Source organism: Carassius auratus, chromosome 35 (assembly GCF_003368295.1).
Source record: "Carassius auratus strain Wakin chromosome 35, ASM336829v1, whole genome shotgun sequence".
NCBI lineage: Eukaryota > Metazoa > Chordata > Actinopteri > Cypriniformes > Cyprinidae > Carassius > Carassius auratus.
In genome coordinates this window covers 7,108,610-7,133,713 of record NC_039277.1, presented here as the reverse complement: position 1 = coordinate 7,133,713, position 25,104 = coordinate 7,108,610, and the positions used below count along the sequence as shown (strand labels likewise).

General features: G+C 37.6%; 2 protein-coding genes across 2 annotated transcripts; one reads left to right on the top strand and one right to left on the bottom strand.

Annotated features, from left to right (window-relative positions):
* Positions 1–443: 443 nt before the first annotated feature.
* On the bottom strand, positions 444–18,176 carry LOC113054222 (E3 ubiquitin-protein ligase listerin). Its single transcript, XM_026219598.1, has 30 exons — positions 18,049–18,176; positions 17,422–17,628; positions 16,863–16,961; positions 16,285–16,515; positions 16,111–16,163; positions 15,771–15,951; positions 15,430–15,603; positions 14,876–15,066; positions 14,490–14,637; positions 13,682–14,416; positions 13,229–13,270; positions 12,918–13,107; positions 11,983–12,222; positions 11,687–11,840; positions 11,404–11,551; positions 11,032–11,239; positions 10,425–10,584; positions 9,959–10,063; positions 9,707–9,849; positions 9,464–9,599; positions 7,534–7,678; positions 7,061–7,274; positions 5,679–5,916; positions 4,496–4,576; positions 3,992–4,178; positions 3,573–3,744; positions 2,745–2,965; positions 2,461–2,655; positions 1,944–2,111; positions 444–1,455 (listed from the first exon to the last, which is right to left on the bottom strand). Exons 1-30 carry the CDS (start codon positions 18,088–18,090, stop codon positions 1,393–1,395), a joined length of 5,271 nt encoding a protein of 1,756 aa, XP_026075383.1. The 5' UTR covers positions 18,091–18,176; the 3' UTR covers positions 444–1,392.
* Positions 18,142–25,104, top strand: LOC113054223 (notchless homolog 1 (Drosophila)). The gene is made up of 13 exons (XM_026219599.1): positions 18,142–18,239; positions 18,432–18,572; positions 19,698–19,915; positions 20,029–20,108; positions 20,195–20,271; positions 20,370–20,467; positions 20,928–21,120; positions 21,224–21,359; positions 21,561–21,607; positions 21,684–21,886; positions 23,002–23,161; positions 24,467–24,537; positions 24,628–25,104. The coding sequence occupies exons 2-13, from the start codon at positions 18,438–18,440 to the stop codon at positions 24,638–24,640; spliced, it is 1,431 nt and encodes a 476-aa protein (XP_026075384.1). The 5' UTR covers positions 18,142–18,239; positions 18,432–18,437; the 3' UTR covers positions 24,641–25,104.

The window sequence follows — 25,104 nt, the reverse complement described above, 5'->3', positions numbered from 1 at the left end:
CACACTGGTTGTGTAGAGGAAACCCACAGCCATATGGGACTGAAGATCAAAGGCATTTCCTATCTCACTACTTACAAAAGCTTCAATAACATGAACGAGTTTAAAATTTAAACATGGCTAGAGGAGAGACATGGTTTTGTTCACATTTGTTTCAGGTAGTGTTCTGCATCATGCAATACATGTGGCTCTTCAATGGGAACGTCTATTAAATATTAATAGCCGAGCAACTGACTGAATTAGATGTGCTTTCATCACCAAGCTTTTTTTGCCTCTGAAATTATTCTTCAATGATTGTCTTCCCCGCGTAAATGCAAACGGCAGCTTACCTTGCAGCTTCAACAGATAAGATACAGTGACTCTGAGGAACAGACACAAATGCACAGATAGTGTGACACACTGTGATTGACGGAAGCTGATTACGTAAAATGACATATGATAAACAGTGAGGCTGAAAGTATGATCTGTATTTCAGGACCACAAATTGTGTCATGTTACACAATCCATGACAACTAAAGATCAAGGCAAACAGAAATCTCTGCAGCATACAGTATTCGGTGTCATTATACAAAATATCATCAAGCGGAGATAAAAAGCCAAAACTCTGTCGATTATTTTCTATACAGGTCATCCATATGGTCCCACGTTTATCAGAACATCAATAGAAGCTATGAACACTTTGATTTCACCAGAAGATCTACCTACGAATTTCAAATTTATGTAACCTTACATATGATGAACCATCTTGCCACATTGGACAATTTTTTTTTTTAAAGAAACACAAAAAAAAAAAAAAATCATATCTTGTGATTATTTACCCATGTCATCCTAAACCTATTTGCAGCTACATTTGATTAAAACAAGAAGAGTACAACATCCTATGTTTTATGCCATTCACTAAGCTACAATATGACTTCTATTTACAGCATCTTGTACTATACTTAGTTTTTTATTTATACTCTCTTCTTATTGGGGGCTAGACAGATGTGTTGAGAAAAAGAAAAAAAAAAGTGTCTGTGTTCTCTGTTCCACACAAAAATAACATGAAAAAAGTTTGGAATGACATGAGTGCAAATAAGGACAAAATGTTGATTTTTGGTGAACTATTCCTTTAAGGCCATGAAATCTCCCGCTTGTTAAGCCTTCATTGTCCTGTCAAGCCGTCTTCAATCCAATCCGGGTACTTTGTTCTTTGGGATTCCGACTGTTTGTTCTTTCTATTGTTTGTGACGGGTGTTGTTGGATGCATTTTCAGAGTCAGAATCTAAAAAGCCGTGGTAATTTGCAGCACTGCAAAAATCGAATGTACAAACAAACGAACAGAACATTTCTTTCTGAGTCAGCTGTTTGCAGAGGATGTCATTCACCTATTATTTGTGTCCATGGAGACAGGGCTTAGAAGAAAGTCTCCCGGCACAGAGGACATGTGGATTTGTTGCTAGATGTGAACCATTTATACTGTGGAATGAAAGGAAATGGAAACAACCGGTCAGTGAGGGACCAGAAGCATTCGAGATCATTCACGGTTGCACATTTTGCTGATTCTGAAAAATCTGCAGAATCGAGGTAATAAATGGTGACAGATTGAGGACTTCACTGCGGATGGGAAATTATTCAATTTCAAGTGCACTGGTGACCTTTTAAAGAATTTGAAACCTATGATTTGAAAGGGATTCAGTCATAGTGCCAATAAGAACATTAAAACTCAACACAAAATCAAAATTGAGCTCATTTACTTTCTGAAAATCATTGAATATCTTGTTTCACACAAACACGTCAGATTACAGAATTCAAATGGGTGCCATGTAAACTTTAAACTGCAGATATTTTAGTTCTCTAAATTCATAAAATACCAAATGCTCAAAACTACACTTACTATGTTTTAAAAGCGTTCATCTAAAAATAACCATGATGGGAGAGTAAAAGATGCTGTATGTGGCACTCACCAGACAGGCGGAGTGGAACTTCTTTTTGCAGGTACGGCAGGCTTTCTTTGGCAGCGAGTAATTGGATCCGTGAATGACAGAAAAGCAGATCATACAGTCCTCCACCCCCTCAAAACGCTTGTCAACATTGTTCTTCCACAGCGACAGACCTTCCAGAATACTGCCATTCTACCAAACACAAACACATCATCTAAATTAGTCGGGGCATTTTCAGTTATTCAAAATAAATCACTCCGGGCATTTAACTGTTACTTTAATAAACCAGTTCAACTGGGCTAATCCCAAACCAAACATGCAACATTAACAGCAGCCCCCAAAAGTATTCAAATCGAAAAAGAAAAGGGGGGGAGGGGGATGTACAAATACTACTGCATTAGATAAAGAGCCAACCTTTTAAAGCAACAATGGCCCAAAAAATATTTCCTTTTTTTTTTTTGACAAGCTAGTTGTATTAAGCTAAATGTTACTGCATATATCTTAAAAGGTTTAAACGGAGAACATTTTGTACTCCCTGTACCTGGTGTGTGAGGTACGTGTTGAGCTGAAGCATCCAATTGCGCCACTGCTGAACGGCCACACCCACTCTCCGCCCACTCTCCACTAAGATAGAGCCGAGCGGATAATTCTGAGGCAGCTGAATCACCAGCTCTATGAAGATATCGTCGACAGAGTAAGTCGCGATCACCTCCCGCGTGGCAGACCGTGCTTTCACCTGAGAATGCCAATCACATCAAATCACAATGCCTAATTTAACTTAAGCACCCATTATTTTCATACACTTAAATTTCCACCACAGCTCACCATCATGTTCTCAAAGGTCTGGGTGCTGGACTGCACAGAAGCAATCTCCTGCGCAGACAGAACGCTGCTGACGTACTTGCTGGTGAATTTATCCACCGTGCTGAAGACACGTTTCTCTTGGCTGTTCCACCACAGACGCACCATTGCAGGCAAGTCTTTCAGCGCACCATAGTATACGGAGCAGGCCAGATGGGGAACCTCAAACTGCAGGCCTTCAGTTTCTAGAAAACACACACACTTATTGAGATAACCTCAGATCCGGGAGATGTACATTAATGTTAGAAATAATTGGTGGTCAACTGATGGGCTGCAAGTTTATTCTGAGTTGGTATCGATGACTAAAACTAACGATTAAAACTCTGTAATTTCCATGAAGTTTCAGTAATTAAAATGAAGCTGAACTATAATGTAAATTTAGATAAAAAAACACGCTTAAAAAAAAAAAAAAAAAAAAAAAATTAGGAATGTTGCCTTGACTACTAATTGAAACGAGTTGAAGTTAAACAGACTAAAATTTAAATAAAAATAAAAGCTTTTTTTAAATAATATAAATAACCAAAACATAACAAAATTGCTAAAAATGTAAAATGAAAACAAAATAAAATAAAACTCATGCTAAATGCAAAGAATAAAACACATTCAAACAAATAATTGTGCTTAGTTTGAAACTAAATAAAAAGGTATTACTTTTTTTCATTACTAATAATATCGCATATTTAATGCTTGGTTTTATCAACATTTTTATATACAATAAATCATTTTGGTAGTGTGTTGAATCCTGTGGTTAAACCAGCTGAGAATTACGGTTATAAATGATCTACAACATACTCCGGGGTGAGAGAGACAAACTCTCAGTGAAGAAGGTTTTGGGTTCTTTGCTGGAGAGTTCTGCTGGCTGCCCAGGCACTGATGGGATCTCTGGCATCAGACGGAACAGGTGAAGGAGGAGTTTATGAAGAGAGCGAGTCTTCTTCAAATGCAGAGAGTACTGAGCTCGGAGCTGACAAACAAAAACAGACATTTTCACTACGTGAAAGATTCTGCAGCCTTTTTTCACTTTCACTCAAAATCATAAAGAGCTGGGGAGATGAAAGCTGTGACATTATCTCTCAATTCTTCGGTCACAATGAGACGGACACATCTGACAGATCAGTTAACCTCTAGAACGTCTCTGTTAAAAGTTTATTAAAAAGGATGAGACCATGACTGACATCTTTCCAGAGCCATATGACTTACTAAAGACTTACATGAGATGAAGAAGCCTTGAAGAAGGTGAGGAGGAGTTTCCAGGCCAGAAGATATCCCAGAATGCAGCAGTGCTCCATACTGAGGGGCTGCACCACTGCAAACTCGCCCACTTGCACACCACCTAGAATACTCTCCAAGAGCTCTTCTGTGGCAGACAGGATGCTCATTAACGCTGCTGGAGGAGACCTAGAGGAAGTGCACACAGTAAGTTGCCAGGATACCATTTAAGTTGTGGGTGGCCAAAAAATAAAATAATAATAGCATAATTAAAAATAAAGCAAATATTAAACATTTTTAAATAATAAAATATCTTAAATAATAAACAAATAAGGGTTAAAAATGCAATTCAATAATAATACAAAAAACATTTATATAATGTTACTGCATTTCTTTAATTATTTTACCCTGTAGTAATTTTAAAATATCGAACCAAAAAGGGATCTATTCTGCATTACATATCCAAAGCCTTTTAAAAGCCAGTGGTGTGTCTTTGTGTGTCTTACAAGCATGGTTCTTCTCCATCTTCGTCATCAGATTTAGCGCTGGCACTCTCGCTGTCGCTCTCTGGCAACAAAGGCATCACCCTGTAAGACACGAACACATCACTCACATTTCTCCTGAGACGATTCAACGCCAGCACTGAGCTTCATTCAAAGCCTTGTAATGGACATAGCATTACAGCAACAGCACAGAGGAGATCTCAGCTAACCCCGTGGAATATAAAACCGTTTCTCTCCCAGAGGCTTGTGCTCTCAATGAAGCATATTTAATTAAACCCAAAGCGGAACGCATTGTGGATTAAACTTCTTCCGTACAATATGACCTTAAGGCGATGCAAAAAGTTGCCGTCCCTTGGAGTATTTATTTCAATTACATATACAATTATGTTCTAGACAGATACTTTCCTACCAAAGCAACTGACAGGAAAGTCCATTATAGCGTTTCTGCAGACGCTGCAGAACAGGTAGATAACCTTAAGGTGGTATTCTAAACTTTGCATTTTACTTTTCCCCACAAGTCCAATTATTATGTTAAACAATTTTTCTTGCACCAAAAACAGTTGTAATTTGGTTTAGCATGACCATTTTCTGCCCTTTCAGTTTTTAGTACAGGTTGTTTTTGCTACTGTTCCTTTAAAACTTTGTTTATACGCTAATGTGCCTATGGTTGCTGATCATGGGAAAGGGCATTTAAAATATATCTACATTTTGCTGGAATTCGAGAAAAAAAAGATTACCCCCAAAAATCTAAATTTGCTGAAAATGTATTAACCCTTAGGCCATCCAAGATGTATAAAAATGTATTTCTTCATCGCAACAAACTTGGAAAAATGTACAATTACATCACTTGCTTGCCATTAGTCCAGTAGACTTAATGGGTGCCATTAGAAAGAAAGTCCAAACAGCTAATAAAAGCATCACAATAATCCACAAGTAATCCACACGACTCCAGTCCATGAATGCCTTGTGAAGTGAAAAGCTGCAAGTTTTAAGGGAAAAAATCTTCATAAAGCTGTTTTTAACTTCAAATAATTGCATCCATTGGCGAGCAAGTGGTGTAATGCTAAAAATTAATTAAAACAAATACAATTTTCCAATTGTTTTGGGTAACCATTCCTTGATCAAAAGTAAGTTTTCCATGATATGACACAGTTAAATGAGTTAAAGGTGGTAACAGAGTCTGTACTTGTGAAGGATGTGGTAGACTGCGAGCTGTAACGGCCGGGCTTTGAAGAGCAGGAGGGGTGAGAGGGTATTCAACAGGGTTTGGAGGGGCTCTGGCAGACTGCTCCTCTGGTCAGCTACAAACCGAGGAGGGAGTTTATTCTGTGTGAGCAGCTCCACGGGGATGTAGGTAAGAGCCTCCCCCACTGCCCTCAACACCGCCAGGGGGAACAAAGGATCATCTGGCTCTGTAAAGTCCGCTGAGACAAAAGTTTGACATTTTACCCACCAGACATCATGTTTCCATTAAATATCAAAATTATAAATGATACAAGTATAAAAATGAATTCTAGGTTAATACTAGAGATGAGTCACCATGCCATTTGGGCAAACAGATGATTACGAAGTTTAAATCGTTTTTTTGCTTGTTTTGTTTAGTGGCTGAGCTTTAATTTATACTATACTTTTTTTTTTTAAATGTCGAATTTTTTTTTGCAATTTATGCAATTGTAGAAACTATAAATACAATACAATTTATGGTCAAAACAGTAGAACATTTCCAGTAGTCGCCACATGACATTATGTATAATTATATAGTTAATCTTATATACAAAATTTTTGTTATCATTAAGGTATTTTGTTATTTAGCTAACATTTGCTGCATTTAGTACTGTTGCCGTTTTGTCTTTGTTTATGGCCTTTTTCACCATCTATATTTGAGTACCGCCCATGTTTTATTGGACAGCCTGTCTTTCTATTTTACCACCAGTATTATTATGGTGGTTATCAGCATGTTTTAAGGTAAAGGGGAGATTTCAGTAGTTCAGGTGGAGTGGTATATAAATATCATATGATTTAATAAAAAAATACTGTTAAAAGTTATAAAAATATATAGGCACCAATATGCCATCCTGTGATACTTGAAACATTGTAACAGTAATTTTCTAATATGAATTTCTCTTTTTTTTTTTTTTTTTTTTAGTTCAAACCTTCTTATATAAGTTGTGTTTTTAAATGCATCCCATTTAAAGCACTAGCACAACAGCCAAACACTTTTTTTCAGATGGCATGTTTTGAAACATTTACATATACACTATTGTTCAAAGGTTTATGGTTGGTAAGATTTTTTTTTAAATGTGAAGATTTAGACTAAAATATTAAGTAGCAATGACTGTTTTTAACATTGATAAGAAATCAGCATATTACAGTGATTTCTGAATTATGAAATTCAGCTTTACTCTCGCATTAATAAATTACATTTTAAGACTTCTTTCAAAAACATGAAACAACTTACTGACTCCCAACTTTACAGTAGTGTCGATATAATTTTTTAATTTACTTATTTTATTTTTTTAATCATTCAACCACAAACTAAACATGAAGGTTCTTGTTAAGTCGACTCACCAGGGATTTTAATAAGCATTGGGAGCTGAAGGTTGTGAATTCCCTCCAAAAAGAACTCCTTCCACTCAGATTTCAACTCTGGAGGAAGCTGTTCCTCCACACCAACAGGGGGCGATGTGAAAAACTCACTCAGCCTCACAATCAGCTCACAGTTTGCACACACAAACAGCTGTACCCAAGGATTCCAGAACATGCTGCTGTTCTCACGGGCAGTCTGTGAAAACAACGCAATTACATGTTGCGCTGATTAAAAATGACATATGCATGAATGTCGCCTATATGCAACACGGTTCTAGTAAGTGTGATTATTTATAAGATCAGCCATATGTGTAAAGCATTTCAGATCTGATTTACATCTGGTATTAAAATAAAATCTTTTCAAAATGCAGATTTTATTGTGCAGGGGAAGTGTCTCTGTGAGCCTGTCTACTGCATACAAACAGTGTGAATAAAGACAGAGAGAGAAATCTCACCTCAAGCCATGCCAGCATGGAGCAGAGCAGGAGATCCCAATGAGTGTTTCCCAAGACTGTAGGAGAATTATCCACCACCCAGGACAGGACACGCATTATTTCTACAGCCAATAAGAGCCATGAGGCTGAAACTTTTCCAAGGTCACTGAAAAAGGACAGATTGCTTGTTATAATAACTATAATAGGGAGTCATGATAACCGCAATATCGCAATACCGCGCTATTGACGAGCCAACCGCAGAGGAATGCAAGAACAGCAGCAACAGAGCGATTTACATTTTCTTCTTTGTAAGGTTACACCCTTCTCGTTTTACACTTTGTGCATGTGTACTGAATATTAAATTAAAGTTGGTAATGATAACACAATGTACACCATACTGATTTGTACAAAAATAATTTCGACAGTGTTGTTCATTACATGTCTCTTTGAATGAATCAATGTTTTTGAACATGCAGTTGAATGAACTGTTTAAAGACTCACTCAAAGACAGTCAGTCCCTTGCCATGTGGTGTAAAAATTGAATTTCATTGACTGACAGCCAATCTAGAAGATGGCTAGAACTCCAGCTCTTTATGCATTGTGTTGCCACTCCTTCTTGAGCATCAGTAAATGTTTTATTGTAATAGTTATATACGAGTCCCTCAACAGTCCTCAGCTTTAAAAGATGATCTCAAAATCATACAGTCACTGTTGGAAAGGGTTCAGATATGCAGAAGATGATGGAAAAACCAAAGAATGTGGAGGATTTTTCAGAAGAACAGCAGGCAGTTAAACTGCTCAGAATAAACAAGGGACTCATGAACAACTATCACAAAACATAAAAACAATCATGAATGATCCAAGAAATGACACACAGTATTAAGATTTAAGAGTATGTAAAATTTTGTCTTGTGGAGTAGATATAAACATAAGTTATGTGAAATAGTTTATTCAAGACAGTACTCAATAAAAAAAAAACAACAACATGCAATTTTCATGATCCCTCTTTTTGTTAAAATTATGAACATTTTGGATATTCTGCAAGGGGTATGTAAACTTATGTGCACTGTGTGTATATATATCCTCTTATTTTCACTGTTGTTTTAACAGTTCTGTCTAATACGAATAGAAGTATGTCTAATAATCCGATAGAATGGTTAAACAAAGGAATTAATGTATACAGAAAGGATTATAATGATTGCTTTTATATTAGGCCTATTAGTAAAAGAAAGGCAAACATTATTATACTTTCTCGTTTGCCGCCAGCATTAAACAAATATGCATTTGAATAAGTTAAACAAGTCTTGGAATGACTAATGAACATTTCAATTTCACAAACCTTGCAAACTTAGTCGAATCCAGCCGTGAGATCCTCTGAAGTGTGTATGTGTATCCAGCATGATCACGTGTGTGACGGTCGGTCCGTGTGAAATGAATGCTTTAAACTTTAAACTAGTGATTTCAAATTAAACTGCGCTTTATGCATTTGCCCGCCGTCATATTCATGTCATTTTCACTGTGTGCTGTATGTAAAATGAAGGTTACCCTGGCTTTATTTGAAAAATATTATTCCCAGTGCACAAAAACTTCCAAGAATACTGAGTGCCCTGCTGGTTGCAGCCTTTACTTTCTTTTTAAGTAGATTTTATTAAATATTTATTTATTTGGGGAAAATACTGTCATCTAAATTATAAGCATGTTTAATTTACATATATATATATTTTTATCCATTGTCAAATGATTTCCAATTTCTTAAATATTAATAATAATAAAAAAAAAATCATATGGACTTTATCCAAGATATCGGCATTGGCTGTCAAAAAATACTTGTGGTCAACCACTATATTGCAACACCCACTTTAGCATCTTGGCCACAGCTCTGACAGTAAACACTACTGCCATTGCCGTCTTCCTCATTACAGAGGTGCACACGGCTGAGGCAATGTCTCACCTGTTGAAGAGGAACCATTCTTCCCTACTGTTCCTCCATTCAGCAATGGTGGCTACGACAGCCAACAAAATCTCATCCTCCACAGCCGTGTCGGCCTGAAGACAGCAGAGCAGCACAGCCAGACAGCCCCACACACCTACACACACACAACATTACTTTTTCACATCACTGAAGTGAGTGAGATCGATGTTGCTCAGCCTACACGACTCATCATGTGCGGTGTGTATATGGTTTGAATCTCACCATCAGTGCAGTCCTGCTCTCGGTCCTGCCAGTTAAGGAGCTCTGCGACACACAAGGCAATGAGGGATTCTCTCTCTTCACTGGCTAGAAATGGACATAGCACTTGCACTGTGCTTACACTGTGTTCTGAGAGAGGAAAGAAACTGACACACACAAGAGCCGCAGAATTAGAAGATTCCTCCAGGTCATGAGGAGGGTCACATCCACATCAACATGTGCTGTTTAACACATTAAGTATTGGGGATGTCTCACCTTTCTACATTGTCATATAAGGCCTTAATGTGGCTTGGTTCGGTTTTGCTGTTCTGCATGTATTTTGCCAGAGCTAGTGACCAGAGGGAGCCCTCTTCTTGTGACCTGTGATTAAAAAGGATAAAAGGGTCTATAAATGATGCTTATGAAAAACAAAATAAAATACATATATTCTATACATGGGCTAGACCAGTTGTTCTCAACTCTTTCCTGCAGAGTTTAGCTCAAACCCAAATCAAACACACCTGAACAAGCTAATCGATGTCTTCAGAGTGACTCGGGCTAAAGGCAGGTGAGGTTTACTAGAAAGTTACTGGTAGGAGAGTTTGATCAAGGCTGCAGCTAAACTCTGCAGGAAAGTAGATCTTAGTGGTCGGAGTTGAGATCCCCAGCTGAGCTAGATCCTTAATAATGAAAAAGCATATTTTGGAGGAAAAAAAAAAAAAACACACATGAATGAGCTAACCTTATGAAAAGTGTGTCTAAGAGAGTGGTTTTGATCAGGCTGCTGTTGTGGATTCTCTGCTCTAAACTCCAGGACTGCAGCAGTTTGTGATATTCACACACCATGAGTGGTGACAGCTCCATTTCTTCACACCACTGAAGTCCATAGAAAATCTCTGAAACTACATTAAAAACAATATTGGTGACACTTTATTATAACTCTATAAAGCCTATTCTAACAAATTTGATACACATTTGATAAGGCCTCTAAATCAAACGATCTTCAAACGATCTTCAACAACTCTTTGATTGATAGTTTACACTTTTATTAGCAAATAAAAGCCATCTTACTATCATTTTAACAATGACAATACGTTTAAATAAGACACCGACTGAATTAATTATTTACATTACAAGCTATCAGAACTGACCCGACTTTTTGGCATCTGCACCAAATTGAATGTTTTGCTCAGTTTGAGTCTATGAATACAATTCAGGCGTTTTCCCTCCTTAAATGTTTTAGCTGAAACACTCAATTACCCTTTTAGAGCTTGTAATACATGAGCAACAATGATTATTATTTTAAAAGATCACTGCTACCATAATCTATATGAATGAACGAGTCTCACCTATGTGTTTGAGATCAGGAATTTCAGAAAAATCTGCCTCCACCTGCTGGTCATCAGGTGAAGCTGCAGTGAAGATGATTCTGCCCAGTAATGCACTCACACACAGGTGTGCCGGCAGCCGGTTCGTTTCCCTGATCCTCCAGACGTCCATGCTGGGGTATTCACCAGTGACTCTGAGACGACCACACAGTAGAGGGTGTTTCACCCACTGCCGACATGCACAAAGAGAATTCATTAGAATGGAATATTTTCGTCATACGAGTACCTTCTAAATACAATTTTATGAAAAATTGAAGATATTGAACTTCCTCTCAAAATCTGCTGCCGGCTTGTTTGGCCTGTGTGAATGTCATTTTTTGACCGGCTGAGTACCTGAGGCAGCAGGGCTCGTCTAATGCGACTCCATTCCTCTTCAGTAGGATTAAGACAGCAGATAAACTGAGACAGGAGACAGCTGCTCTTCTGGGCCGAGGCGATGGTCTGAGCCAGACTTTCCACAGCCTGCACCAGGAGCTGCAGACTGACATTAACAGAGGAGATTGAGACAGGTTCTTAAACAATTCTTTCAGCCATCCAAACTTAAAAAAAATACAAATAAACAGCATTTGGAGAAAGCACATTTATCTAAAGGCCATAAGATGAGTCCTTATAAGACCTTTTGACTGTCAGCGGTGTGGTGAGCAGCTGACTTTTAACCCAGAGTGCAATGTTGTGGAGGAGGGTGCCCTCCGTGACCCCTGCGCCCAGGTTAGTGATCAATGATTGAATGCCAACAGTGTAGGCGTGCTGCAGGTTCAGCAGAAGAGCATCTGCCGAGAAACATAAGACATGCATTTAAAAGCAATACACGTAATTGAGAAGAAATTGTTTGTTGCTGTGTAACAGTTGAGAAATAGAGAACTACATTCTACATAGACAAATGTTTGAACTTCTGGATTGTTTGGAGTTTACCTGAGAGGTGAGTGATGGTTTGGTCCTGTGCACAAAGCTGGAAAACAGTCATAAGCAACTCCTCAGCAGACGCCAGCAGCAGGCAGCTCGTAACCGAAGAAAAGAAGGTGGCAGCCACGTCAGAGATGAAAGTGACTAGCGGCTCCATGTTCCCAGCGTCTGACATGCCCTTTGCTTCTGACAGGGTGGCGTGAAGCTTGTCAATGATCTGCTCGACATGCACCTTACCAATGAGAGGCCCTGTAGAGAGAAGAAAGGGTGAAACAGCATTATTTTCTTTGAAGAGAACCACTCTTTTGCAACTTAATATACTACCATTCAAAATGTTGGGGTCAGTAAGATTTTTTATTTATTTATTTTGTTGGAAGAAATTCATAGTTTTTCAGCAAGAATGCTTTTTATATACACATCTAGATTTATATTTCAAATGGACGCTGTTCTTTTGAAATTTCTATTCATACTGAAAAAATATTAACACAAGTATTTTCAACATTGATAATAAAAAGAAATGTTTACACAGCGTCAAAACAGCCAATTATAATGATTTCTGAAGGATCACATGACATTGAAGACTGGAGTAATCATGCTGAAAATTCAGCTTTTCATCACAGGGATAAGTGACATTTTTAAATAAACTAAAATAGAAAACAGTTATTTTAAATAATATAATATATATTGTAGTATAATAGTAAAATATAATTGTAAATATTTCACAATAAGACTTCTTCAAAAAATGCCAGTACTCAACTGTCACTCATATTTATTTTTGTGAACACATTTTCTACCAAGGACATCAATGACTCTGGTATTTTATTTCTTCATATCTATGATCCAGGGACTTGTATAAAGAAAGTAAACAAGGTCAGTTTTGTCTTAACTGCTATATGTGAGAGATCAGGTTGTAGTGTCTGAGTAGCGATGAGATGCAGACTTACCATTATTGTGCTGCTGTGACAGAGCGAGGCTGATGAGAGGCCAGCCGTGTGCATGATGGGATGATGAAGAAGGGGATCCACGCAGACCCATCACACACAGCTCTCCTGCCAGACCCACCAACCTCTCCCCTAACACAGGACCCCTTAGCCAGCCAATAAACACCTCCAAACGGACAGGATCTGCACAGGCCTGGTGTCATGAAAGTGACCAGAGAAGATTTAGTTCATTCATATTTCTTCAATGCAAAACACTTTAAAATGTAAGGCTAAATATAACTTAAATGAAAATATCTCTTAATAAAAACAGGTACCTTTTCAATAAGTTGAAGAATCACACTCCAATTCAAATCCCTCTGTTTTAAAGAGACAAATAACTGATTATTGATTTCACATGTTCATAAATAAGAAACAAAATGTCTGTTGATTCAGGGTTAGTAAGTTTGTTTTTGAAAGAAATCCATCATGCTCACCAAGATCAAAAATACTATGAAAACAGTAATGTGAAATATTATTACAATTTAAAATAACTGTTTTCTAATATATTATATAAGGCTTTATTATAAGGCTTTTGTGAAAATATAATAATTATTCTTTGTAATAAATACAATGCTTTACTGAAGACCAGTGTCTCTTATTATACTGGTGTTGTAACTTTATCATGCTTAATGATACCCCTTGTGCGTGGTAAATTCACTGAAATACAGCATCTTATGGTTTATTGTTTTAATATATCACAGTCCCCTCGAACCATGTGGGTCTCTTACACTGATGTGGTTGAGGATCAATGTCTTGTCATCACTGGAGCAGCAGCACTGCAGGGAACTGAAAACCATGTCCACCAGGAAGTCTGTATCCTTCCGGTTGTCTTGTTTTAACCATACAGTCACTCTTTGCAGGAGAAAGTGGACAGCTGCATTCTCAGCGAGCGGCCGGAGCTCCGGCCCCATTTCAGGTTTCATTTCCTCCGGCTTCAGCAGCACTTGGAACACCTTAGGACTCGGGAACGCCCTGAGAAGCTGAGACAAGAAGCGCAGGTGCCTTTCCGACTCACAGTCGCTCACGTACACCATGTTGAGCTCCGCCAGCTGGCACACCAAATCCAGCAGGTGTCCATTTCTCAAGGGACAGTGCTGCTCCTCCACTGCTGGAGTTTCCTTGGGAGGTTCCTCTCCTTGGCCTCTTTCCTCTCTGTCCGTGAAGCAAATTTTCACCGTTTTTTTCTTCTTAGTTTGTTTACTGGCACTTTTCGGGTTATGCATAATCTGCAGGAGCAATGCAATGCCCTCTAGGGGAGTTTGCTCGGCTTCTACACAGTCCACGTATGTTGTGCACAAGCGTCCCAGACCCTCCCAAAAGTCTGACAACAGTCTTTGAAAGGTGGGAGCCTCTTTCCCAACTGCCCGCTTTTCCCAGGACAGAAGCATATCTGAGACCTGAGGGAACAGAGGACCTGTCTGCAGCGATGGGTTTCCCAGAGCCCTGTCGATCAATGGCAGGAGCTGTGAAGAGAGAGATCAATGCATGAGACATTAGCAGATTTCGAGAGAGACCTTTTCCTTGTGATCTACAGACCTGTTCTGAGATCAGCATGTTCTGGATGATTCTCTGCTCCTGCTCGTCTCCGATGTTCTGCAGGATGATAAACCGAAGGCACTCCATTGTGGCAAAAATGATGGCTGCACTCTCTGAGGGACTGGACTTAGCACGATCGCTCCCCAGCCTGGACCAAACATACCAGAATAAAGGAAAACAAATTAAAAAGTGCAAAAATACACAACTAGTCAAAAGTTTGGAATAATTATGATTTTATTGTCATGCATATATTATATATATATATATATATATACATACACATATACACAATTATTGATGGAAAAATATATGAAATTAGTAGAATATAACAAATGTAAAAATGAACATGACCATAGGATGAATGACTCTATGAAGATGACATTTACCCCTGTATGACAGATGTGAGGAATGTCCTAGAGAACTCCAGGTTGGGCTGTGTGACCTCTGCTGGCAGCTTGCTTATAAACGGGAGCAGGTTTGGATGCAGAGATGTTGCAAGACCTCGACCTCCTTCTTTAAGAAGCACCCATAGCTTTGGCATCACGCCTTTCCTGGCACTGACATGCGTCCAGCAGTTCTGCACAGAGTTTGTGACCATAATGAATCACAGCAGACAACCGACAACATTAAGGTGCACTAACATTTCAATAAGATTAATCAAGATTCGTTTTGGAATGAATTCGGTTTATGCAAGAGCTAGAAAATACGAGATTTTTGTCGTTTATTATGTAAAATAAATTTTTATATAATTATTCATTTAAATTACTATTTAGGTTTGGGGTTAGTAAGATTTGTTGATGAAAATTAAGCATAATTTCTCCATTCTTCAGTGTCACATGATCCTTCAGAAATCATTCTAATATGCTGATTTGCTCCAAACCATTAAACGGTAACATATTTGTCAGTATATCGGTGTAAAAAAAATAAAAATCAGTCTCACATCAACACAGGACAGAATATGGAGGACTGCCTCCCACAGAGGGGGCAGGACCACCGGGTCTGTGTCGTCGATTGACAGCAGCACAGAAGAACACACTCGGGCCGCTTCTGCCTGAATCAGCTGGGGTGTGTGCTCACACATGGTGACAATCAGCTCAAAAAACGCCCCTCGAATCTAGAAAATAAAAAAGACAACTCAATCATATTAACACACATAATAATCAAGAAATCATCTAACAAATAGCACCATACAAAGAGATTTTAATGTGGATGTAAAGTATCATAAATAAAAACTTGCAGAGTTGCTAGTCATGGTCACGTTTGGTTAGGATCCCAGCTCACCTGTGGGGTCTTGTGTTTACTGTACTTCCAGAATTTGACCTGTGTGAAGAGTTGTGTCAGTCGCTCCTTTAGAAGCTCTCTGTCCTGCTCGGGTAAAATGCTCAGCAGTCTCTTCAGAGCTAGCAAAGAGCTGGTCAACAGACGGATGAACTTAGCCTCGCGTTCCTCTTCTGGCACACTCCTGCACAAAAATGAACAAAATAAATCAAATGTAATATATTCTACACATAAACTACTACTATTATTATTAATTAGGAACACACTGCATTTTTCTTTAAATATAACAATGTCACCAAGTAAATTAAAACTTATGTCACTATCATTGTACATATACACTTACTGAGGGTCACTGAGAGTGTCAGCTGTTTCTTTCAGCAAATTGTCTTGGAGAACCTGAAAATCACAGAGAATATTTAGATATATATTTACTAATATTTAACTTCAGCTGAGCAATGACAACATGCATCAAAAATTCTGCCGTTTTTCCGTCACTATGAGCATAAGATAAGCTTACATTCAGGATTTCATCTTTACAGAAGCTGATGGCCTCTGGTTGTTTATTCAGGGGAAATGCGGCCTGGAAGGCAGCGCTGGCAGCCGAGGCAGCAGGAGAGTATGTGTCACACTGAGAGATGAGCCAGTGACCCATGATGCTCTTCAGGTAGGGGGCCAGATTCCTCTTGACTTTTAAAATCAGCTGCTCAAAGGCCTGCTGGGTGGCCTCTCGCACACGGCGATCATGGTCCTGATGAAAACATTATATATTAAATAAACTTGTTCAGCAAACCTTTTATTTACACAGATACACAGGTAAATTAAGCACATTCAACTTCAACTAAATGAATCATTTAAATCGTCTTGCTGACTCTCTATATAAAGTGTGGTTCTCTGAGACCACTAGAGAAAAATTAGAAACATGCAAAACTAAGTTAACACAAAATCTTTCATTTAAAATTGTTTAACCAATATTACTATTTGAATAATGTTAAATTGAAAATTTTTAATTTAAGCAAATATAAAAATTAAATACAATCATAAACATATAAATAAAATAATATACAAATAATGATAGGGTTGTGATTCTTCTCTTACCACTGATATTCGGCAGTAGATCCGAGGCCAGTATGGGAGGACACCTTTTACAACATCAGGCTGTCGCTCTTGACACATTGCTCCGAACTCTTGTACTGCCTGAAATAAACATCGACCAGTTTTTATGAGCCATTCAATTACAGAGTCATTCAAATGAAATGGTTTATAGAAATTGATCTGTTTTTTTTTTTTTTTTTACATATGCAACAGGATAGCAATATATGGTTAATTTACTGAAATTACGGTTCTAATAAATTATTACATTTACAATATACCTTACATACAGTAGTTGCATTGCTATCTATGCAGGGTCAGAAAGCTCTTGGATTTCATCAAAAATATCTTCATTTGTGTTCAAAAGATGAATGAAGGTCTTACAGGTTTAGAACAACATGAGGGTGAGTAATTAATGAAAGAGTTTTCATTTTGGGGTGAGCTAACCCTTTAAGAAAATGCGTGTGGAGATCAAGAATGACCGTGATAGTGCTTAGTGATCCACATTTTTACATTTTACACATCATCCCTTTTGAAACATTTGCCCACTAGACAACAGTGATACCTTCAATTTTGTGACTGCATCTCTCTTTGACAGCTTCCGGAGAACCATGCGGAAGTCTGCATCAACCTGATTGTCTATCTCCTCTGCCCCCTGTACTGCAGGTACATATCCTGGATCACTGGAGGTGGAGACACCGAATCCAACAAACCCGGGTACAACGCCACTCTCCCTGGCCAACAGATCAGCAGCTCTTCCACTGCTAGACGGCTGAAAGGCAGAACACACAGGACTGCCATTACATATTCATCACCATTTCATAGCTAGTTAATTACAGTCCTATGGCAGTTGGTCAGAGTGTCCCAGCCGCATCACAATCATCATATATGATTGCTCAACTCATGCACTTTCAGTCCGATTACACTACAAACACGTGACGTCGGGTGGTTTACATAACGAGACACGATAAAAAAGAACCGCTGTTTCATAAACACTTTACTTTCATACAATAGGTCTCAGGAAGTACATAAATATACATCATTTGTAGTACCGAGCTATCATGCGGTTTACATACGTTAGTTTATCAAACTGACCAGTTAGGGTCAACTACAATGGCTCCTTGCTATTATTTCACAGATTTGGCTTGTAGCTGGAAAATGTTACAAATCGAATAACTTTAATTCTTCTTACCCGAACATTTCCTTTCGTTCTCTGTTTATTTTTGCCACCCATTTTTATTTGTCGGCTGAGCGTCTGCTTCCTTTCCGACTTGAGTACAGTCACAGTAGGCGCGCGGTTATGATGTCACGCACACGCGATTTGCGTGCGTCTAAAATACTTTACGTTGCACGCGTGGAGTGTGCTGTGATCAATATCGACAGGTATCTCGGTTTTTTTACTATGTGGACATTCTCGCATTCTGTATACATACGGAATTCTTGTTTATTTCTTTAATTTATAAAATAATACTGATATTATTTATCTTACTGTTACTGATGTTTAATAAATAGCTTGTTCTATACCTTCGAGCCTCATGTGCTGATAGTATACTTCAGTGCGTTTCTCGTTTAAAGGGAAGGATGAGCGTGGACGTGGAGCGTGTGTTGATCCAGCTCCAGGATGAGACCGGAGAGGTGCTCGGATCCCCCTTCGATGTGCCGCTGGACATCAGTCCGGAGAAACTGCAGTTGGTCTGCAACGCACTGTTACAGAAGGTAGGACTGATGTGCTCCATCCAGCTGTCAGACAGCCTGCCCATGATGTGCTGGACTACAGTACCTTACCTTATCTGTTCTGTTAAAACCATTTTAATATATTTTTATGATAGATCTGAAACACTGTGTTAGAGATATGTACCGTTCAAAGGTTTGGGGTCGATTCGAAGTCTCTTTGTGCTCACCAAGACTTCGTTTAGTTGATAATTAATACAGTAAAACAGTGATATTGTGAAATGTTATTAACATTTTAGAAATACCTGTTTTCTATTTGAATATATTTTAAAAATGTAATTTATTCCTGTGATACAAGTCTGTATGTTCAGCATCATTACTCCATTCTTCAGAGTCACATGATCCTTCAGAAATCATTCTAATATGATGATTGGCTGCTCAAGAAACATTTCTTACTATTATCAATGTTGGAAACAGTTCTGATACAATTTGTCAGGACTCTTACATTTCTACATTACATGTATTAACAATATTACATTTATCTGAATTCAGAATATTCTGTCTTTACTGTCAGTTTTGATCTGTAATACACCTGTTCTGAATAAAAGCATTACATTATTTAAAACAAACCCCAAACCATAATGTATATGTAGTTTATTGCAATCTTTTAAGTATAAAATCACTTAAATATCCTCATGTGTTATAAAGTTTGTGTTCATTTAGAATATATATTTGGGTCGTTGACATAACATGACAGCAGTGATATACTATATCTAAAACTTTTTGTGTACTTGAGTAATACTTTTAATTGTTTTATTACATATTGTTCAAAACATTTAGTTTTAATATATTAATGGGTTACTCGGAATATAGTTTCTTAGAACTATTTGAGTGAAATGAAATTATGATCAGCACATGATATGCAATTTACAATTTTTTCCAATCTTCAACCTATAGTCTAGATGTTGAAAAAATCTGATGTCCTTGTTAATTGTCAATTACACATTACATCAGCAAGCCTTGTTCAATAACATGTATACTGTACAATAGCTGTGCTTGAAAAATTAATACATTACTTTGGCGAAGTAAAGGCTGGTTTTGAATGATGCCGGTTATGATTTACTGCAGATTTGATTGCTTCATAACCCCAATCTTTTTGTCTTTCTACAGGAGGAGCCTGTGCCGTACCTGTTCTTTGTGAAAGATGCAGAGGTGGTGTCGTCCCTGGGCTCCTGTGTTCAGGACCTGGGCCTGGAGACTGAGCAGGTGCTGCCGGTTGTGTACCAGCCGCAGGCCGTGTTTCGTGTCCGGGCCGTGGCTCGATGCACCAGCTCTCTGGAGGGCCACACAGAGGCTGTCATCTCTGTGGCTTTTAGCCCTACAGGAAAGTAAGTGGATTAAACCGTAGCTTTACTTTATATTAACACATGTTAATGTCTACCATATCAGACTGTATGCATCCAAATAAAGCTTTTTTTTTATTTTTGGGGATGCTCCTCAGATATCTGGCCAGTGGATCTGGGGACACCACCGTGAGGTTCTGGGATCTGAGCACAGAAACACCACACCACACTGCTAGGGGTCAGTTTTTCACTCAATTTTATAAAATGCAGTGCATCTGTAAGTTAAACCAAGGATCTGACATTTTGTCCATCATGTTTTATAAGGACACACACATTGGGTTCTGTCCATCGCCTGGTCTCCAGATGGCAAGAAATTAGCATCAGGGTGCAAAAACAGTCAGGTGAGCAAATAACGTTTATTATAAATCACTGATATTGCAGTTTACAAAATGTTCTTTAGGTCTAATATAATGATTTACATCTGCTGTGATCTTTGCAGATCTTCTTGTGGGATCCAATCACAGGAAGTCAGATCGGAAAGACCTTGACGGGACATACAAAGTGGATCACCTGGCTGTGTTGGGAACCCCTCCACCTGTGAGTTTTAACAAATCAATTTGGCCTTGTAATCAAAGTATGTTTCATATCGCTTTATTTACATATGTTAATTTAGTTATTTTAGCTCTACAGGAAATTCATGATCATTTATTTGAAATGAAAATAATTTAACTTGTATTTCATTTTACTGTAATAATTAAAATAATTAATAATATTGTATTGTTTATTATTTCACATTTGTTTAATTTGGTAACACACTAAAATCAATAAGCTCCCATTAGTAATTGTTAGCTAATGCATTAAACACAATTAACTAACAACAAGCAGTTCATTTAGTATAATATGTATTAATCTTTGGTAATGTTTGTTAAAAAATAAACAAAATTAATAAATGCTTTAGAATAATTTTTTAATTGTTAGTTCATGTTTACGAATGTTGGAAAATGGAACGTTATAATTCTTAAAAAGGTATAATGAAGCTATTTTCACCCCACCACAGGAACCCAGAGTGTCGATATTTGGCTAGCACCAGTAAAGACTGTTCGATTCGGATCTGGGATACGGTTTTGGGCCGCTGTGATAAGATCCTAACCGGCCACACACAGTCAGTGACGTGTGTAAAATGGGGAGGTGACGGTCTCCTGTACACTTCATCTCAGGACAGAACCATTAAAGTCTGGAGAGCCAAAGACGTAAGTTGTTTCCACTCATGATGGATCAAATATAACTTGAAACAATATTAACTTGGGCGTTTGACTGAATTGTGGTGTGAATGTGTTCTCGTCTGTGCCATAGGGGGTTCAGTGTCGTACATTGCAAGGTCACGCTCACTGGGTCAACACGCTGGCCCTCAGCACAGACTACGTTCTGCGCACAGGAGCATTTGAGCCGGCTACTGCAACCATAAACCCTCAGGATCTCTCTGGATCATGTATGTTTCAACTCCTGCACATGATTAATTAACACACACTACTGTGTTTGGGGTCGCAAAGGCTGCATTTATTTGATCAAAAATACAGACATATTGTGAAATATTATTACAATTAAAAAAAATGTTTTTTTTTATTTATTTAATATATTTCAGAATGTATCTTATATGTTTAATTTATCTTAATGTTTCTGCTTTCCGCAGTGGAAGAGATCAAGGAAAAGGCTTTGAAGCGCTACAACAGTGTCAGAGTGAGTGCGACCAGTCTATATACAGTATACGAGAGAAGGGATTTATGTATAAACCTGAGCATTTTGTGTTCTTAAGGGTGAAGGCCATGAGAGGCTGGTGTCAGGATCTGATGACTTCACAATGTTCTTATGGAACCCAGCAGAGGAGAAGAAGCCAGTGGCTCGATTGACGGGACACCAAGCACTGGTAAATGAGGTGCTGTTCTCACCGGACACACGGCTGATCGCCAGCGCTTCCTTCGATAAGTCTATAAAGATCTGGGACGGAAAGACGGGAAAGTAAGTAGGGTGGTCATAGATCCTTGATTGATTTGGCCGTGTGCGGCTTAGCATACTGCCATATATCTAACATATGTGTGCAGTATTATATTTCAACATTATTAGTAGTATACAGCATGTAAAATGTGTGCACAGTATGCAGATATTCTATATGCAATGAATGCTCAGATTCATATCAATGTCCAGAGTGTTAGTATTTAGTATTAAGTATTATTATTTAGTTTCTTATTATTTTTCAATTAGATTTTTTACTTTTATTTAATTGTTTTAAGTTTAATTGTATGTGCTTTATTCATTTTTACTAATAATTATATATACCTTAAATTAGTAACAATTTAATTATTATGTAATAATTATTTTAGTTTTAGAAATAATTTAGTTAGCATGGTAAAATAAGTTTCTCTTCTAAAATGAATGTCTTTGTTTTTATGTGTGGCCCTGGACCACAAAACCAGTCTTAAGTCGCTGGGGTTTATTTTTAGCAAAAGCCAAAAAATCATTGTATGAGTCAAAATTATATATATTTTTTTTATGCCAAAAATCTTTAAGATATTAAATAAAGATCATGTTCCAACTTCCATGAGGATATTTTGTGAATTTCTTACAATAAATATATTAAACCCTAATTTTTTTTATTATTAATAAGCATTGCTAAGAGCTTAATTTAGACAACTTTAAAGGTGATTTCCCCAGTATTTAGATTTATTTGCACCCTCAGATTCTCCTCAGATAGTTCTATCCCAACCAAATATTGTTCTATCCTAACAAACCATACATCAATCGCAATCTTATTTATTCAGCTTTTAGATTATGTATAAATCTTAATTTCGAGAAATTGACACTTAAGACTGGTTTTGTGGTCCAGGGTCACATATCAGCTTCATATCAGATGTTGTTGAATTCAACAGTTATGAAAAAAAGAACTTCCAGTAGTGTACACTAGAGGGCAATATCACATTATCACTGGCATATTTGCCTGCACATGGCAACAACCGAGAATGTTCCTTGAAATACAACATTAAACATGTCTATTAAACATGTTTTCTCTGACCTAATGAAAGTGATTTTAAAAGGCTGTGAGGTGAGGTTAGGTTATTGTGTACTGTTTTTCACAGGTATCTGAGCTCACTTCGCGGTCACGTGGGCTCAGTGTACCAGGTGGCGTGGTCCGCAGACAGCCGTCTGTTGGTCAGTGGCAGCAGTGACAGCACTCTGAAGGTGTGGGACATCAAGAAGGGCAAACTGACCGCAGATCTGCCTGGACACGCTGATGAGGTGACACACTGAATGGATTTAGTTTAGGGCTTGGAGTCTTACACGAGAGCCAGAACTTCAGAATGACTTGCATGAGTTATTTTATTAGCATTTATATATTATAATAATATTTTGTATTATTTTATATTTTTTAAGTTTTAGTAATTTTTAGCTTTTGCATTTTTATTTATATATATATATATATATATATATATATATATATATATATATATATATATATATATATATATATATTTATATATTCTACATAGTGTAATCTTTTTAGTTTTAGGAATTGTAGTACTTAAATCTATTTACTATGTGTGTTCACGCTGTGTGTGCACTCGGATGGGTTAAATGCAGAGCACCAGATCCGAGTATGGGCTACCATTTCTTGATAAATGTCACGACTTTCACAAATCTGCTATTTATTTCTCATCCGCCTTATTTCAATTTAATTTAGAAGTTTTCGTTTTTATATAGCTTTAATTTATATTTTAGTTTTAGGAATTTTAGTACTTTAATTTTGTATATTTCATTTAGTTGCCTAGGCAAAATTTCTAACTTTTTTTTGTAATCCATTTAAAATTAATGTTATATTGGCTTTAATTTAAATATCAGTTTAGGTTTTAATATTTTTGTTTTGGCATTTAGCATTATGGCATTATGACATTTAGTATATATATATATATATATATATATATATATATATATATATATATATATTTATTTATTTATTTATTTAGGTTTAATTTTAGTAGCTTATCTTAAAGGGTTAGTTCACCAAAATAAAAATAAAAAATGATGTCATTAATAACTCACCCTCATGTTGTTCCAAACCAGTAAGACCTCCATTTATCTTCGGAACACAGTTTAAGATATTTAGATTTAGTCCGAGAGCTTTCTGTTCCTCCATTGAAACTGTGTGTACGGTTTACTGTCCATGTCCAGAAAGTAATAAAAACATCATCAAAGTAGTCCATGTGACATCAGAGGGTCAGTTAGAATTTTTTGAAGCATCGAAAATACATTTTGGTCCAAAAATAACACAAAATACGAGGATATTCAGCATTGTCTTCTCTTCCATGTCTGTTGTGAGCGCGTTCACAAAACTGCAGTGATGCTGCTGGCGTGTTATCTTTGTTATTGAGCGCACCAGAAAACACGTCAGCAGTCGCACTCATTGCGACTGTCCCATATATTTTAAAATCTGGAGATGACTTTTAACAGGCCGCTAAGCACTCCAACACTCCAAAATATATAATAACAGCATACGTGTTTTTTTGCATGGACAAACACCTAAATTAGTTTGCTCTCATTGCTCAGGTTTTTGCAGTTGACTGGAGTCCTGACGGACAGAGAGTGGCCAGTGGTGGAAAAGACAAGTGTTTAAGAATGTAAGTGACCCTACATTATTTGTTTCCACACACAAACTCAATACCATCTGCTAGGAACACTTGACATGTCTTGTATTCTTTTCCCCTTAGATGGAGGAAGTAACCCGGAGAAACCTGTGACCTCTGGCTCTGCACACAACAGCCAATCAGGCGTCTCAAAGCATCACCCCAACAGGAGGTGGACAGCAGTGTCGGAGCATTAAGCCTTAGCCTATTTGTCAAACAAAACCGCTTCGACAGCATCACAGTAGCTGACATATAATGCTCTCTGATGGTGTCAGGCCAGATAACGGGAAGATAAAACGCTGCCTTATTTTTTTTTTTGCCTGACCCCCCAATCAAATGAGCAGTTGCCCTGTGGAAGTGCAGGTGAATTGACCCAGTCTAATCTGTGTAATCTTTCTCACACACATTCTTTGTCATTAACTTAATCCCTAATGCTGTGATATAGCAGCATTAACTGGGTCTGTTCCAGGGCCAAGAGATAACCAGTGTCGTCACAATGGACCGTACTACGTCAGCTGAGACGTTTTCTCATTTAGCAGCAATAAAAGGATTTTTATTGGA

What these genes read in the sequence shown, in the direction of transcription:
- LOC113054222 (XM_026219598.1), bottom strand. Translation starts at nt 18,090, where the DNA reads ATGGGTGGCAAAAATAAACAGAGAACGAAAGGAAATGTTCGG. An exon ending in ATATTCTGTCCTGTGTTGAT is followed by an intron (nt 15,067 to 15,429) that starts GTGAGACTGATT and finishes AACTCTGTGCAG; the next exon opens with AACTGCTGGACGCATGTCAG. An exon ending in GAATGGTTCCTCTTCAACAG is followed by an intron (nt 7,679 to 9,463) that starts GTGAGACATTGC and finishes GTCCTTTTTCAG; the next exon opens with TGACCTTGGAAAAGTTTCAG.
- LOC113054223 (XM_026219599.1), top strand. Translation starts at nt 18,438, where the DNA reads ATGAGCGTGGACGTGGAGCGTGTGTTGATCCAGCTCCAGGATGAGACC. An exon ending in ACCACACCACACTGCTAGGG is followed by an intron (nt 20,109 to 20,194) that starts GTCAGTTTTTCA and finishes ATGTTTTATAAG; the next exon opens with GACACACACATTGGGTTCTG. An exon ending in AAGTCTGGAGAGCCAAAGAC is followed by an intron (nt 21,121 to 21,223) that starts GTAAGTTGTTTC and finishes TCTGTGCCATAG; the next exon opens with GGGGTTCAGTGTCGTACATT.